The 11,604-nt window shown below is 50.9% G+C and overlaps 6 protein-coding genes across 6 annotated transcripts; 2 read left to right on the top strand and 4 right to left on the bottom strand.

Moving 5' to 3' along the window:
• The first annotated feature begins 409 nt into the window (after positions 1-409).
• On the top strand, positions 410-2,247 carry LOC128269477 (actin-related protein 6). Its single transcript, XM_053006957.1, has 4 exons — positions 410-529; positions 612-1,619; positions 1,688-1,869; positions 1,983-2,247. Exons 1-3 carry the CDS (start codon positions 450-452, stop codon positions 1,815-1,817), a joined length of 1,218 nt encoding a protein of 405 aa, XP_052862917.1. The 5' UTR covers positions 410-449; the 3' UTR covers positions 1,818-1,869; positions 1,983-2,247.
• Positions 1,873-3,400, bottom strand: LOC128269479 (protein lin-7 homolog C). Its single transcript, XM_053006958.1, has 2 exons — positions 3,012-3,400; positions 1,873-2,930 (listed from the first exon to the last, which is right to left on the bottom strand). Exons 1-2 carry the CDS (start codon positions 3,046-3,048, stop codon positions 2,374-2,376), a joined length of 594 nt encoding a protein of 197 aa, XP_052862918.1. The 5' UTR covers positions 3,049-3,400; the 3' UTR covers positions 1,873-2,373.
• A 345-nt stretch (positions 3,401-3,745) lies between these two features.
• LOC128268460 (optineurin-like) lies at positions 3,746-4,498 on the bottom strand. The gene is given in 3 exon segments (XM_053005563.1): positions 3,746-3,925; positions 3,966-4,304; positions 4,368-4,498. Coding segments are annotated over 3 exon segments (618 nt in total). The 5' UTR covers positions 4,467-4,498.
• A 600-nt stretch (positions 4,499-5,098) lies between these two features.
• Positions 5,099-7,309, bottom strand: LOC128268679 (phosphoglucomutase). Its single transcript, XM_053005856.1, has 2 exons — positions 7,122-7,309; positions 5,099-7,051 (listed from the first exon to the last, which is right to left on the bottom strand). The coding sequence occupies exons 1-2, from the start codon at positions 7,197-7,199 to the stop codon at positions 5,444-5,446; spliced, it is 1,686 nt and encodes a 561-aa protein (XP_052861816.1). The 5' UTR covers positions 7,200-7,309; the 3' UTR covers positions 5,099-5,443.
• A 396-nt stretch (positions 7,310-7,705) lies between these two features.
• LOC128278147 (translocon-associated protein subunit beta) lies at positions 7,706-8,978 on the top strand. The gene is made up of 3 exons (XM_053016816.1): positions 7,706-7,857; positions 7,941-8,133; positions 8,213-8,978. Exons 2-3 carry the CDS (start codon positions 7,941-7,943, stop codon positions 8,596-8,598), a joined length of 579 nt encoding a protein of 192 aa, XP_052872776.1. The 5' UTR covers positions 7,706-7,857; the 3' UTR covers positions 8,599-8,978.
• A 71-nt stretch (positions 8,979-9,049) lies between these two features.
• On the bottom strand, positions 9,050-10,109 carry LOC128279035 (uncharacterized). The gene is made up of 2 exons (XM_053017755.1): positions 10,070-10,109; positions 9,050-9,993 (listed from the first exon to the last, which is right to left on the bottom strand). The coding sequence occupies exons 1-2, from the start codon at positions 10,107-10,109 to the stop codon at positions 9,050-9,052; spliced, it is 984 nt and encodes a 327-aa protein (XP_052873715.1).
• Positions 10,110-11,604: the final 1,495 nt, after the last annotated feature.

The following is an 11,604-nucleotide window of genomic DNA, read 5'->3' as shown; positions in this document are numbered from 1 at the left end:
GATTTATTTATAATTTTGATTACATATCCTGCCGCAGATATATCTCCATAAATTGTTAATTTATTCTTAAAACACATCTGCACTCATTTCCCAGTACTGCGCCCAGCGGAACCACCTTCAAAACACGGATCATCAGATTTGATAGGCGCTTGAACTTGGACAGAAACTGGTCAAAGTAGGGCAAGCATGTAAAAAATATTGTAAAACATTTGCATTTCTAGCAGCGAACGAAAATGTGCCGGCGTCCTTCGCGAAATTTCAAACAAATTTCTTGTACGGGAAGGATGCTTCTTTATGTCAAAGGTCCTTTTCGTTTGACGTTTCGTTCGACGCATTCGGGGCGTGCGTTTAGTTGCTTCCAATCTCCGGCGTAAACAAAACAATCTCTGATGCCGCCGGTGCTGGTCCCGCACAGCAAGCAGTCGCACCGTCGTAGTATTTCCACCAAAATGGGCGACGGTAGTGTGTTTGTACTAGATAATGGTGCTTTCTACGCCAAGCTGGGATTGTCGGATGAAAAGGAACCAAAGTAAGCGGGGCAATTGGATCGATTGGGGTGTGTGATTTGGAGTTTTCGTTTCAGTGTAAACTTTTGGGCTCTCGCATTTCAGAACGATACTCAACTGCATTACGAAAGCCAAGTCGGAGAGGCGTCGCCCATTCATCGGCAACCAGATCGAAGAGTGCCGCGATGTGTCTGGCTTGTTTTACATCCTGTCCTTCCAGCGTGGCTTTCTGGTGAACTGGGATGTGCAGAAGACGGTTTGGGATTACTTCTTCGGCCCGGACTGCTATCCGATGCAGTTCTCCGAGACGCCGCTCCTGATCACGGAACCACTGTTTAACTTTGGCTCGATCCAGGAAGCGATGCTGGAAATCCTTTACGAAGAGTACGATTGTGATGCCGTGTGTAAAGCGACGGCCGTCGATTTGGCCTCTTTTAATTACACGCACGGACCGGAAACGGCGGAGCGCAAGAAACCGTTGTGCTGTGTGGTGGTTGAGACGGGTTTCAGCTTCACGCACGTCGTGCCCTTCATCAAGGGCTCCAAAGTGAAGGACGCAATCCGACGGATCGACGTCGGGGGTAAAGTTTTGACGAACCATCTGAAGGAGATCATCTCGTACCGGCAGCTGAACGTGATGGACGAGTCGCACGTCATCAATCAGGTCAAGGAGGACAGCTGCTTCGTGTCACAGAACTTTGGCGAAGACATGCGGGTAGCACGCAAACGCTTTCCCGACAACACCATCGTGCGGGACTACATGCTGCCGGATTACACGCAGATTCGGCGGGGCTATCTGCGGAAACCGAACGAACAGTCATCGGCGGCCGATGGCAGCGAGGAACTGCAAACGCTGCGGTTGGGCAACGAGCGTTTCGTGATACCGGAAATACTGTTTCACCCATCGGACGTGGGCATCCAGCAGATGGGCATCCCGGAAGCGATCGTCGATGCGATCAACGCGTGTCCGGAAGAGACACGGCCGCATCTGTTCGCAAACATTGTCGTGTGCGGTGGTTGTGCCCTGTTTGCCGGAATGCAGTCACGCGTGCAGAAGGACGTCCGAGCGTTGGCTCCGGATGAGTACGAGGTCAACGTGATGGTGCCGAAAAAGTAAGACTCTACCGAAGCGACCGGCCGGCCGGCGACTAATCTCGATCTCCATCCTTGCCTTGGTCTAGCCCCCTTACGTACGCCTGGCATGGTGGCAAACAGTATTCGCAGTCGCTCAGCTTCCTGAAGTCGTGCATGAGCCGCGGCCAGTACGAAGAGTACGGCGTGAAGCATCTGGTGGAGAAGTACGAGAGCTAGCGGCGGGTGAAACGATAACAGGCGCCAGCCAGCACGCGGTCCCAGTTATCAGGTAAACGGGGGTGGTACATATACTTTATTTACGAACACATTCCAACATTGTGCACAATACCTTTGTTCTGTCTCTCTCTCTCTCTGGCTGTGTCTCGGGCTATGGCATTTTAGGTGAACAGTGGGACGCAAGAGAATTCCGATTTGTGTGGGACGCCCGAGGTTTCTAACATGTTGGATTTGGGGGTTTTCTCCGTCGTCGAGAAGGCGGGTTCTACCGATACCACCTGATGGTAGAGCGCCTTTCAGCGTGAGACAAATGCGCACTCGTCGAAACAGGGAATCGATCGGAAACGAACCGTATCAGAAGGTTGGGGAACCCGATACGATACAAACTGAGAGTGAAAGTGTGAACTATTAAATAACGATATTTTCCTTTTCTACACACGATGAGATGCCTTCTAACTAAACGGTGTAAGGGTGACGGAGAATATATGAGAATCATTGTGAGGCCACAACAAAACACACGAAACGCGGCACACGGACGATCGTTCCGCCGTTATTATTAGTACTGCTGGCGTCTTCGGGCCGCCCGCTGCTTGTCGAAGCGCAATTCCATTTCCTCCAGCACCTTCGGTGTGTAGCGTACGACCAGCTTCACCGAGCCGACCGCTTGCTTGAGCAGCTCAACGGCCTTCTCATGGTTTTCGCCCTCCACCGAGATGCCGTTTACCGAGAGTAACTGATCGCCCCGCTTGAGACCGCCGTGTCGATCGGCTACACCGCCCGGAATGATGCGTGAAATGTAGATCGGCGAGTTTTGCTCCTTGCCGCCCATCACGTTGAACCCGAGTCCCTCGTCCGTCTTGGGCAGCTCGACAACGCGCGGATGGGCGTGACCCTCGCTCGCCGCGAACGCGGCAATCGTTGCTTTGGCCGTCGCCGAAGCGCGCACATCCAGCGAACCCTGAATGTCGACCGTCTCGTACACGTGCTCGTACACTTCGCGCACCGCGTTCAGAAAGTCGCTCTGGAGCACCTTCTGCAGGGCGGCCAGTTTGGTGGCTGGCACCTCGCCGCTCATTTGCAGCTTTTCCAGCAGCTCGATCGAGCGCTTCACATCTGAAAGCAACCCCGCGCGCGCGGGGCGGAACGTTAGTAAGGTCGAGACGGGTCGGGTTGTAAGGTCATTTGCTTTGTCACCTTTGGCCAGCGTGAGAGGCTCACAAACGTTTGCCATGCTGATTGATCGGGTTTACGCGAACACTTTCCAGATGGAGTTTCAGCGCGACATCCAGTCACGGATCAATGTTGGGTTCTTCACACTCTTTTCCACTTACGGCGGCGGCGGACACCGAGCTACGCGCTTATGTTTATTATTATGCTCAGCGCCTTACTTTTGCACCCTATTAGGGCACTCTGCTATGAATAGCATACACGGCGATGGTCGTCGCGGCTACGTCAGAGCCAAGAGCAATCACTTTTCCCAGTTCCGCACCCAGGAGAGAGAGCAAATCGGTCCGTTCCTGTCTTGGGGACTGCGTTTCCACATACACACGCCCTCGGTGTTTTTGGCTGCCGCGGGAGGAAAATTGTATTTTTCTCTGCACCCTTTACATTTGACAGCAGAGGAAATGTCAAACGAGCTGTTTGTGATTTAATGCCCAAGGTGAGTAGATGCCTTTTCAAACGATGTTTCGTTTCAACGCAAACATACTAAATGAAAGAAGAAAAATAATCTGTTGCGGCCAGCTTATTTAAATTGTCTCACCGTTCAAACAGTAACATTTTGCTAATCTTTGTGTAAATCTTTCCGGCTTTAGATAACACGCTAGACGATAACACGTGCACACACGGAGAGTTAAAGCTGTTTATTGATACCACGGTGCGTAAAGTTAAAATAAAGCTATCCATTTATCATCGCCCTCGCCTATCGGCTAGTAATCGAGTCCCGGACAATCTTTAATGTGTGTTTCGAGCGTCACAAAATCGCCGAAAACATTATTACAGTGGGGACACGGTTCCACCAGACGTTCGAAAAACGTACCGGGCGATGTACCGTACAGCTTAATACTGCCGCGCTTCGGGCGCTCTCGGCTGCAAAAAAAAAGTAAAGGCTGTTAGCTTCCGGTTACGGGTGTCCACATCCTCAGTTACTTACAACGTGTGCGCGTTGTCCATCGAAAGCTGGTGATTTCTTTGTAGCATCACCTGCAGCTCGGCCGTTATACGATTCTTTTCAATCAGCAGCTCCTGATAGGCGGCCCGTTGTTCGGTCAAATCGCTTTTGCAAACCTCCAGCTGGGCCTGCAGTGATACAACCTCCATATTTGTGGTCCCGGTCGCCAGCGGGCTGGGTACGGGGAGCATGTTGAGGTCCTCGGATGGCGTTAGCATCTCATGGCAAAGAATGTCTGCGCGGCACTTCATGAGCAGAGTTTGCAGGTTCCCCAACGAACACTTCATCGCATTGAGATCTTCCACGTAGACTTTACGCTTCAAACAGAGTTGCAGAAGTTGGTTCACTTGTTGCTGGCGAAAATTAGAAGTAGGACCTACCAATTTGTCATGTTCTAGCAGTTTATCGCGCAGAGCTAGATTGGTCGCTTCCAGGTCTTTGATCCGCTGCTCGTAGTCTCGTAGTACCGATGCTTCCATGATGATGCTTGAAAATTCCTACAACCTGCTTGTAGCCGGAGTAGATCGTCTGCTGCAACGGGTAACGTTGTATCGATACTACCCAAAACCGGGTATGGTACTAAAGGTACTAGGCACATTTTTGCTACGGCCAAAAACTTATCTTTTATCGCGCATGGTATGTCGATCTAAAGATACGAGGCGGGAAGCGATATGTTGCGATCAGAGGTCAGAAGTCGTCTGGATTTTGCAAGGCATTTACGGCAACGGATACGGCTGACGGCAACCATGATAAGTAATTTTGATTTGTTTTGGTGGATTGGATTAGGCCAGAGGGAAAAATGTAATTGTTCCATGTCGCCGCGTATCGACTCGTAGCATACTGTGATTAGATACGGACAGTTTCGATTGATTACGGTTGACTTTCGCAGCTGATCTTTGTTGTCGTATGCTGATAACGTACACGGCTGATACACTATAAATATGGTGCCGGGCTCTGTTTGTCTAATGCATTTCTATTTTTACCGACATTTCCAACGAAGGATTACATTTTGGTTTGCAAATTACTCAACCTTCGAGCAAGCCTAATCGTCTGCTCTGCTAATCAACCAAACTAGAAGAAGGGCCACAGGACATGATAAGGCGATTGGACTGTATTTACCCAAAGCAGCTATCAAACCAATAACATACAATAAATCACAAACGCATCATAGTTGGCTGATAACAATCTGTTGTTCCATACAGCTAGTGCTTTTGAGTTTTTTGCTCATAAATATACCCCGAAGAATAACATTTTTTGTAACATTAACAAACCCAACTTTATTGAATGGTGCATTTGCATAAATTAGCGTAACGACAAATAAAACCCTACTTCATGTGAAGAACATCGAAATGCACACTTCAAGCGTAACGACGGTGTACTAGTGTATTGCACTCGCTTTTGCGGTACGATGGCAAATTGAGATGGGGGTCCTCCGATACCCTGGATACCCTTTGTTTTACGTGATAACCGTCGGTGCGGTGCGACCGGTAAAGGTGGGCAGCTTCGACACTTCCAGTGCGATATCGATCAACGGCTTCAGCATCTCGGAGGCGCTTCCCAGCACGTTCTCCTTCTCGTACGAATCGATGTACAACCGGACGGTGGCCCCGGAACTGCCGGTTCCGCTGAGGCGCATCACGACCCGGCTGCCGTCGGTGAACACAATCCGCAGTCCCTGCTTGGTCGATACCGATTTGTCGATCGGATCGTTGTAGCTAAAGTTATCGCCCAGCTTCACTTTGTACGTTTTGCCACCGGCACTCAGTTCGCGCCCGACGAACGCGGCACCGGTGATGGTGGTCTCCAGCGTGGCCATCATCTCGTTGCACGGCCCCAGATCGCACTCTTCGTAGTCGTAGCGCGTGAAGTAATTGCGCCCGTACCGCTTCCAGTGCTCGACGCAAATCTCCTCGATACTTTTGCCCGTGTGCGACATGATCGAGAGCCAGGCCAGCACCGCCCACAGACCGTCCTTCTCGCGGATGTGGTTCGACCCGGTGCCGAAGCTCTCTTCCCCACACAGACACAGTCGTCCCGCATCCATCAGGTTGCCAAAGTATTTCCAGCCCGTCGGCACCTCGAACATTTCCTTGCCCAACGCTTCCGCCACCCGGTCGACGGCCGAAGCGGTGGGCATACTGCGGGCGAGCCCCTGAATTCCGTTGCGCTTAAAGTACGGGATGCACTCCAGGTAGTGCGCGATCACGGCCAGGGAATCGCTAGGCGTAACGAAAAAAGCCTTCCGACCGATGATCATGTTCCGATCGCCGTCACCATCGAATGCCGCTCCGATGTCGTAGTCACCGGCACGCACCGTATCCACCAGTTCTTTCGCGTACGTTAGATTCGGATCCGGGTGGAGTCCACCAAAGTCGGGCAGCGGTGTCGTGTGTACCACTCCGTCCTTGGGCGCACCGAGACAGTTGACGAAGATTTCATTCACATAGTTCCCGGTAACGCCGTTCATCGAATCGATGCGCATCTTGAGCGGTTGACCACCGGGGCGCGATTTTCCCGAGACAAACTCCTTCAGCCGGTCAAAGTCAAAGATTTCCCGCATCAGTGCCACATAATCGGCCACCGAGTCGATCACCTCCACCGTGAAAGGCTTGCCATTCACGTCGGCATTCGTTACACCGACCTTCGAGATGTCTACCGTTACCGGGGCAACCCGATATTGCTTGATTTCCCCCGACAGGGCAAAGATCTTGTTGGTGAACGCATCCGGTGCCGGGCCACCGTTTTCGCAGTTGAACTTGATACCGAAATCGTTTTCCGGTCCGCCAGGGTTGTGCGACGCCGTTAAAACAATGCCCCCGAGGGCCTTGTGGCGTCGGATCAAACTCGAAACGGCCGGCGTTGAAAGAATGCCGTTCTGGCCGAGCAATAGCTTGCGCACACCGTTGCCGGCGCACAACCGGACGATCAACTCGCACGCTTCCTTGCAAAAGTATCGGCCATCGCCACCGACGACCAGCGTAGAGCCGGCCAGGCCCGGACCATTCGCATCCAGGGTGCATTGGACAAAGTTTTCGGTGTAGTTTTTTTGCGTAAACACTTTAACCTTCAACGAACAAGGCGCCGTTATTAGTTGGGGTCACTTTCAGGAGGCAGGATTCAGTGTAGCCACTTACCTTCTTCCTAAGACCACTCGTTCCCGGTTTTTGACCCTCGAAAGGAGCCGTAGCAACCGTTTCGATCGACACACTCATGGCTTGCCTCTTTGAATGCCTTTTCAAGAAAAGTGTGACCCTTCGTATGTTGGCGACAATCTCGCCAGGACTGTATTATCTCGGAGCACGGAACGGAACGGGGCCGCCGTAATATCTCCTTGCCGCCTTTTGAATGTCACTGAAGGTCGTTTCGCACAGATTGTATCAACGGTTCTGACAGCATGATAACAAACGGTTGCAATGGTGGTCACGGTGCGTGTGCACCAAAGCTAGGGTAGGTGGTAGGTGCTTTGCAGAGCCATTAATTGCATTCAAACAATTATTTATTATCAGCAATCACATCAAATTCATGAATTTCGGTTTTCATTGAAGAGGTTTGCTCGGTTGAGAGCTTGAACAGTTCGATGCGTTCTTATATCGATCTTGTTCAAAAATGGGGTGGCGTAAAACGTTTCTACGGCAACCTTAACGACACGCACACACTGGAACCGAATTTTGACAGCTACCGTACACGTATTTTGACTTGCACGCAGCGTTGGACGTTGTCGATCGGAACACGGCCAGTTTCACGGCTTCGGCCTTTTACCGCATTCGCTCCCCGAAAGACGACGTGTACAGTTTTTCCCGAGATCCGCCAGTAAGCGGTGTTTATTTGCATTTATTGTTGGCAAACTACAAAACCTTGAAGCGGGAAACGGTAAGTGTGTCTGGCCGCGTTTTGCGCAACCGGCAGCGCGTGCTTTGATGAAGTTTTTCATGTTTTTCCCCGTGCCGTTGCAGATGAAGAGCTTTGTGTACGCACTGTTGGCCCTGCTCGCCGTTAGCCAACTGGGATTGGCAAACGAGGACAACACAGCCCGCCTGCTGGTATCGAAGCACATCCTCAACAAGTATTTGGTGGAAGCGCGCGATATCGTCGTAAAGTACACGCTCTACAACGTTGGTTCCGGCCCGGCCGTCAACGTTCGCTTGGGTATGTAGTGGCTTGGGTCATCTCCGAACGGGGGACATTAGCTAATTTATGTTTTGGGTTACCGTTTCACACGCCCCAGTCGACAACGGTTTCCACCCGGAGGTGTTTGAAGTGGTCGGCGGTCAGCTGGAGGCCACCATCGATCGTATTGCACCGCAAACGAATGTGACGCACATTGTGGTGGTGCGGCCCAAAACGTACGGCTATCTGAACTTCACCGCCGCCGAGGTAAACTATCGGGCCACGGAAGATGCGGCCGAGGACCAGTTCTCGTTCAGCTCGGAACCGGGCGAGGGTGCGATCGTGGCCGAAGCGCAGTTCAACAAGCAGTTCAGCTCGCACTACCTCGATTGGCTAGCGTTCGCCTTCCTGACCCTGCCCTCGCTCGCCATCCCGTATGCGATGTGGTACAGCTCGAAGACCAAGTACGAACTGCTCGCCAGACCGTCGAAGAAGGCGAATTAACGGAGGATGAGTGACGGAAGGTTTGGTTTCGGAAGTGCGCACCGCGGAGTGACCGATTTTTCCTGTTGCTCTTCTGTCGGTGGGCAGCAGCATTCAGCATCTTCGAAGACTAATTAAATGTGTAAGAGAGAGAGAGTCCCTCGATCGCGGCACCGTAACATTTCATCGATCCGTACGCTCCACAAGCAGCGCAATCAATCATCACCACGAAGCATCCAAAATGTCCCACTTATCCTTCTTGGGCCCCGAGACCTTAAGTACCGGGGGGAAACAGCATCTTCTGAAGGCGCGGCGAGAGATTTGTAAAGTTATAGTAGGCCGATAGACCCGTCATTTGTTTTGTTAATATAACTGAACGAAACGTTTTCGTCCAAAACTCCCAACAATAAGCGTGTTGCGTAATATGTTTATTTCTTGTTTTCTGTTCCGTAAAAGGGGTTTTCAATATAACTCACTTTTTCACCGAGCGGTAACTACAGCACGGTTGTTGACCATCATCAGCTCGTGTTTTTGTACGGTTGTTTTGGGCCATCGGCGGTCTGGGCAGATGAGGCGTTGAAGTGGTCAGTGGGGTCTTGAAGCTAGCCACACCAGAGCTTGCGCTGTCCTTTTTCGTCGGGGTTAAGCCTGCACGAACGGGACCTTTTTTCCCAACCAGGGCCGTCGAATGTGCTAGGGGCGTATCGTAGCTGACCGACAAACTTTCGGCAGATTGTGATGGCGGCACGTTTTCTGTTGATTGGGCCAAACCGCGGAGACGGAAACGCTCGTACCACTTCATACCGGGCTTGAAGCATTCAGCCAACGGGATGCCGTTTTTTGTCAGAACGGCAATGCGTGACATACATTCGGCTATCGGTAATATCGGTTTCGATAGCTTTTCATCTTCCGTCCATAGGGCTTCGCTTACATGTTCCGAAATAAAGCGCGACGTCTGATTGGCGGTTGGCGTAGATGGTTGCGCCAGTGGGGCCGATAACTGCTCCAGACCAGCGCCTCCGGCAGCCGGTTTGGTTTGCAGCTTAATCGGTGGCAAGCCAGTGGATCCGGCGGGTGGCAAAGGCGGCCCGTCTTTCACGAAATCGATCGTCTCGCTACAATCGACCCGCTGCAGAACGTCCTTTCGGTAGCAGTTGAACATGGGATTGATGTACGACAGAATGTCGTATCGCAGGTTTTCTAAGTACTGCGGATTTTGCGTAATGTCATGGTAGAAAAAGGTTCGCAGTTCCTTGGCGGACATCGAAAGGTCATCTTGCGTGAGGCGGAACGATTCCCAGAAATCCAAAGTCCAAGCGTCCCCGTCGATCGCCAGACGCTCGTACACAAACAGGATCATCTCATGGGCGAGACGTTTTAGGTTTTCATCGACCTCCAAATCACCCTCCGCTTCTGCTGCAGTTCACGGGGGAAAATTTAAGATGCGTTATCTACGCCTTAATTGCGACCGTCGACAATTACGAGTACGAACCTGAATCAGCAGAAACGTTCGCTTCTTCTGGGCACTCCATTCTGTAGAACAAAGGAAAATTAAAGTCTACACGAAACACGACCACGACGTTTGCTCAAAGAAGACGCTGTCTCAAAGAAGTGGCTTGCAGTTACTGAAAATTGGCGCTGCTGCGCCATTTGCAAAATTTTAAACGCAGTCAGTCAGCTATCACTCACAGCACAAAGCCCCACGGGTAGGGTGACTAGCCGCGGCTGTCAGTTTGGTTTGATTTCAGTAAACCGTTTGACCTTTTCCCCTTTTCCCGTTTTCCCAACGATCTCTGTATTCGATAAATCCTAATAAATACGGTCCGTTTTTCAAAGATTAAAAAAATCGATAAATCGTACAATTGTTGTGTTTCATTGAAGCATAATAACCATTTAAACTATGAAATATTCGTTAACCTAGGAGCATGGCGGGCAGCACGAAGCAATGAACAACGATTGTGGAATGATTTCATGATTCCCAGAAGGTATAAAGTTCCGTAAGATACTAGCACTTGTAAGTATTTAGTTTTACCTTCCCGCAAACAACCCTCCGCGGCCTAGGAAACTTCGAACGACCGAGTGACGAAGGCAAGAATCATTCCAACCCGCGTGACTTCGCAAACGCCGTGACGTCCATTTTGTGTTCGGGCGTGCGGACCTGATTTTCCGAGACTTCGGGTTGTGCTATGCCAAAGCATTGTGCAAAAATCCTCAGCCGCTTCCGTTGGTTTCCATTTTAGGTGCCACGTGAGCCGTTCCTTCACGTGAGGGCCACCGCCTCATTTGCGACCTCGAATCATCAAGGTGCAAAACTTTTCTATCCTTGGCAATCCGCCTTGGCACATAAGCAACCTGGACCTGCTGCTGCTGCTGCTACACTTTGGGCAGGCAAACGTGGAACCCACACATCCGCGTGGAGACACGCCGATGAGGGGCGACTCTTGGCTTAACACCAGCAAACGATGGTGTTAAGCGGAAGGTGTTACCCATCCGTCCGGAAGGTGAGATTGCAACGCGACCGCAAACTTTCATTGACGTACTAGCCTGCCCGACCTGTTAATTATACAATCACATGGCCGCTCAAAAGGGCAAACGTTGTTTCCATCGGCGTCGGGCCGGCTTTTCTTCCACAGAGCTCCAGCTTTTAGTTTTGATTTTTCAACAATAACTGTTTCGCCAAACTCCACTCCTTTCGGGCGGTCACGTTATCGGTTGGCTTGCTTCACGGAGGTTTGTTTGTTTTTCCGTTTCACCCTCGCAACGTAATGTGATCCATTATGTAGCTCATCAGTCACGCGGTGATTTTATTGAAACGATTTGAGAAATTCGCCTCTACGCATCATGCCCTGAAAGTCACCATCTAGTGAAGTTAATAATTTATCTCATGAATGTGCGGTAGTGGCATTGGCGGAACAAGATAGGCTGTCTCATCAGTCCGTATAAGGGCGTTATGGGCACTTTAACTACGTTGAAGTAAAATTTGAGAACTTTCCAAATACCGTTTAGTACTTAAAATGAGTAGAAAAA

The sequence above is a fragment of the Anopheles cruzii genome, chromosome 2, assembly GCF_943734635.1.
Source record: "Anopheles cruzii chromosome 2, idAnoCruzAS_RS32_06, whole genome shotgun sequence".
Lineage (NCBI taxonomy): Eukaryota > Metazoa > Arthropoda > Insecta > Diptera > Culicidae > Anopheles > Anopheles cruzii.
The sequence above is the reverse complement of the archived record's forward strand: the minus strand, read 5'-3'. Positions and strand labels throughout refer to the sequence as shown.

What these genes read in the sequence shown, in the direction of transcription:
- LOC128269477 (XM_053006957.1), top strand. Translation starts at nt 450, where the DNA reads ATGGGCGACGGTAGTGTGTTTGTACTAGATAATGGTGCTTTCTACGCC. An exon ending in TCGGATGAAAAGGAACCAAA is followed by an intron (nt 530 to 611) that starts GTAAGCGGGGCA and finishes CTCGCATTTCAG; the next exon opens with AACGATACTCAACTGCATTA. An exon ending in AACGTGATGGTGCCGAAAAA is followed by an intron (nt 1,620 to 1,687) that starts GTAAGACTCTAC and finishes GCCTTGGTCTAG; the next exon opens with CCCCCTTACGTACGCCTGGC.
- LOC128278147 (XM_053016816.1), top strand. Translation starts at nt 7,941, where the DNA reads ATGAAGAGCTTTGTGTACGCACTGTTGGCCCTGCTCGCCGTTAGCCAA. An exon ending in GGCCGTCAACGTTCGCTTGG is followed by an intron (nt 8,134 to 8,212) that starts GTATGTAGTGGC and finishes CACACGCCCCAG; the next exon opens with TCGACAACGGTTTCCACCCG.
- LOC128279035 (XM_053017755.1), bottom strand. Translation starts at nt 10,109, where the DNA reads ATGGAGTGCCCAGAAGAAGCGAACGTTTCTGCTGATTCAG. An exon ending in GAACGTTTCTGCTGATTCAG is followed by an intron (nt 9,994 to 10,069) that starts GTTCGTACTCGT and finishes CGTGAACTGCAG; the next exon opens with CAGAAGCGGAGGGTGATTTG.
- LOC128269479 (XM_053006958.1), bottom strand. Translation starts at nt 3,048, where the DNA reads ATGGCAAACGTTTGTGAGCCTCTCACGCTGGCCAAAG. An exon ending in GCCTCTCACGCTGGCCAAAG is followed by an intron (nt 2,931 to 3,011) that starts GTGACAAAGCAA and finishes GGTTGCTTTCAG; the next exon opens with ATGTGAAGCGCTCGATCGAG.
- LOC128268679 (XM_053005856.1), bottom strand. Translation starts at nt 7,199, where the DNA reads ATGAGTGTGTCGATCGAAACGGTTGCTACGGCTCCTTTCGAGGGTCAA. An exon ending in CGAGTGGTCTTAGGAAGAAG is followed by an intron (nt 7,052 to 7,121) that starts GTAAGTGGCTAC and finishes TGTTCGTTGAAG; the next exon opens with GTTAAAGTGTTTACGCAAAA.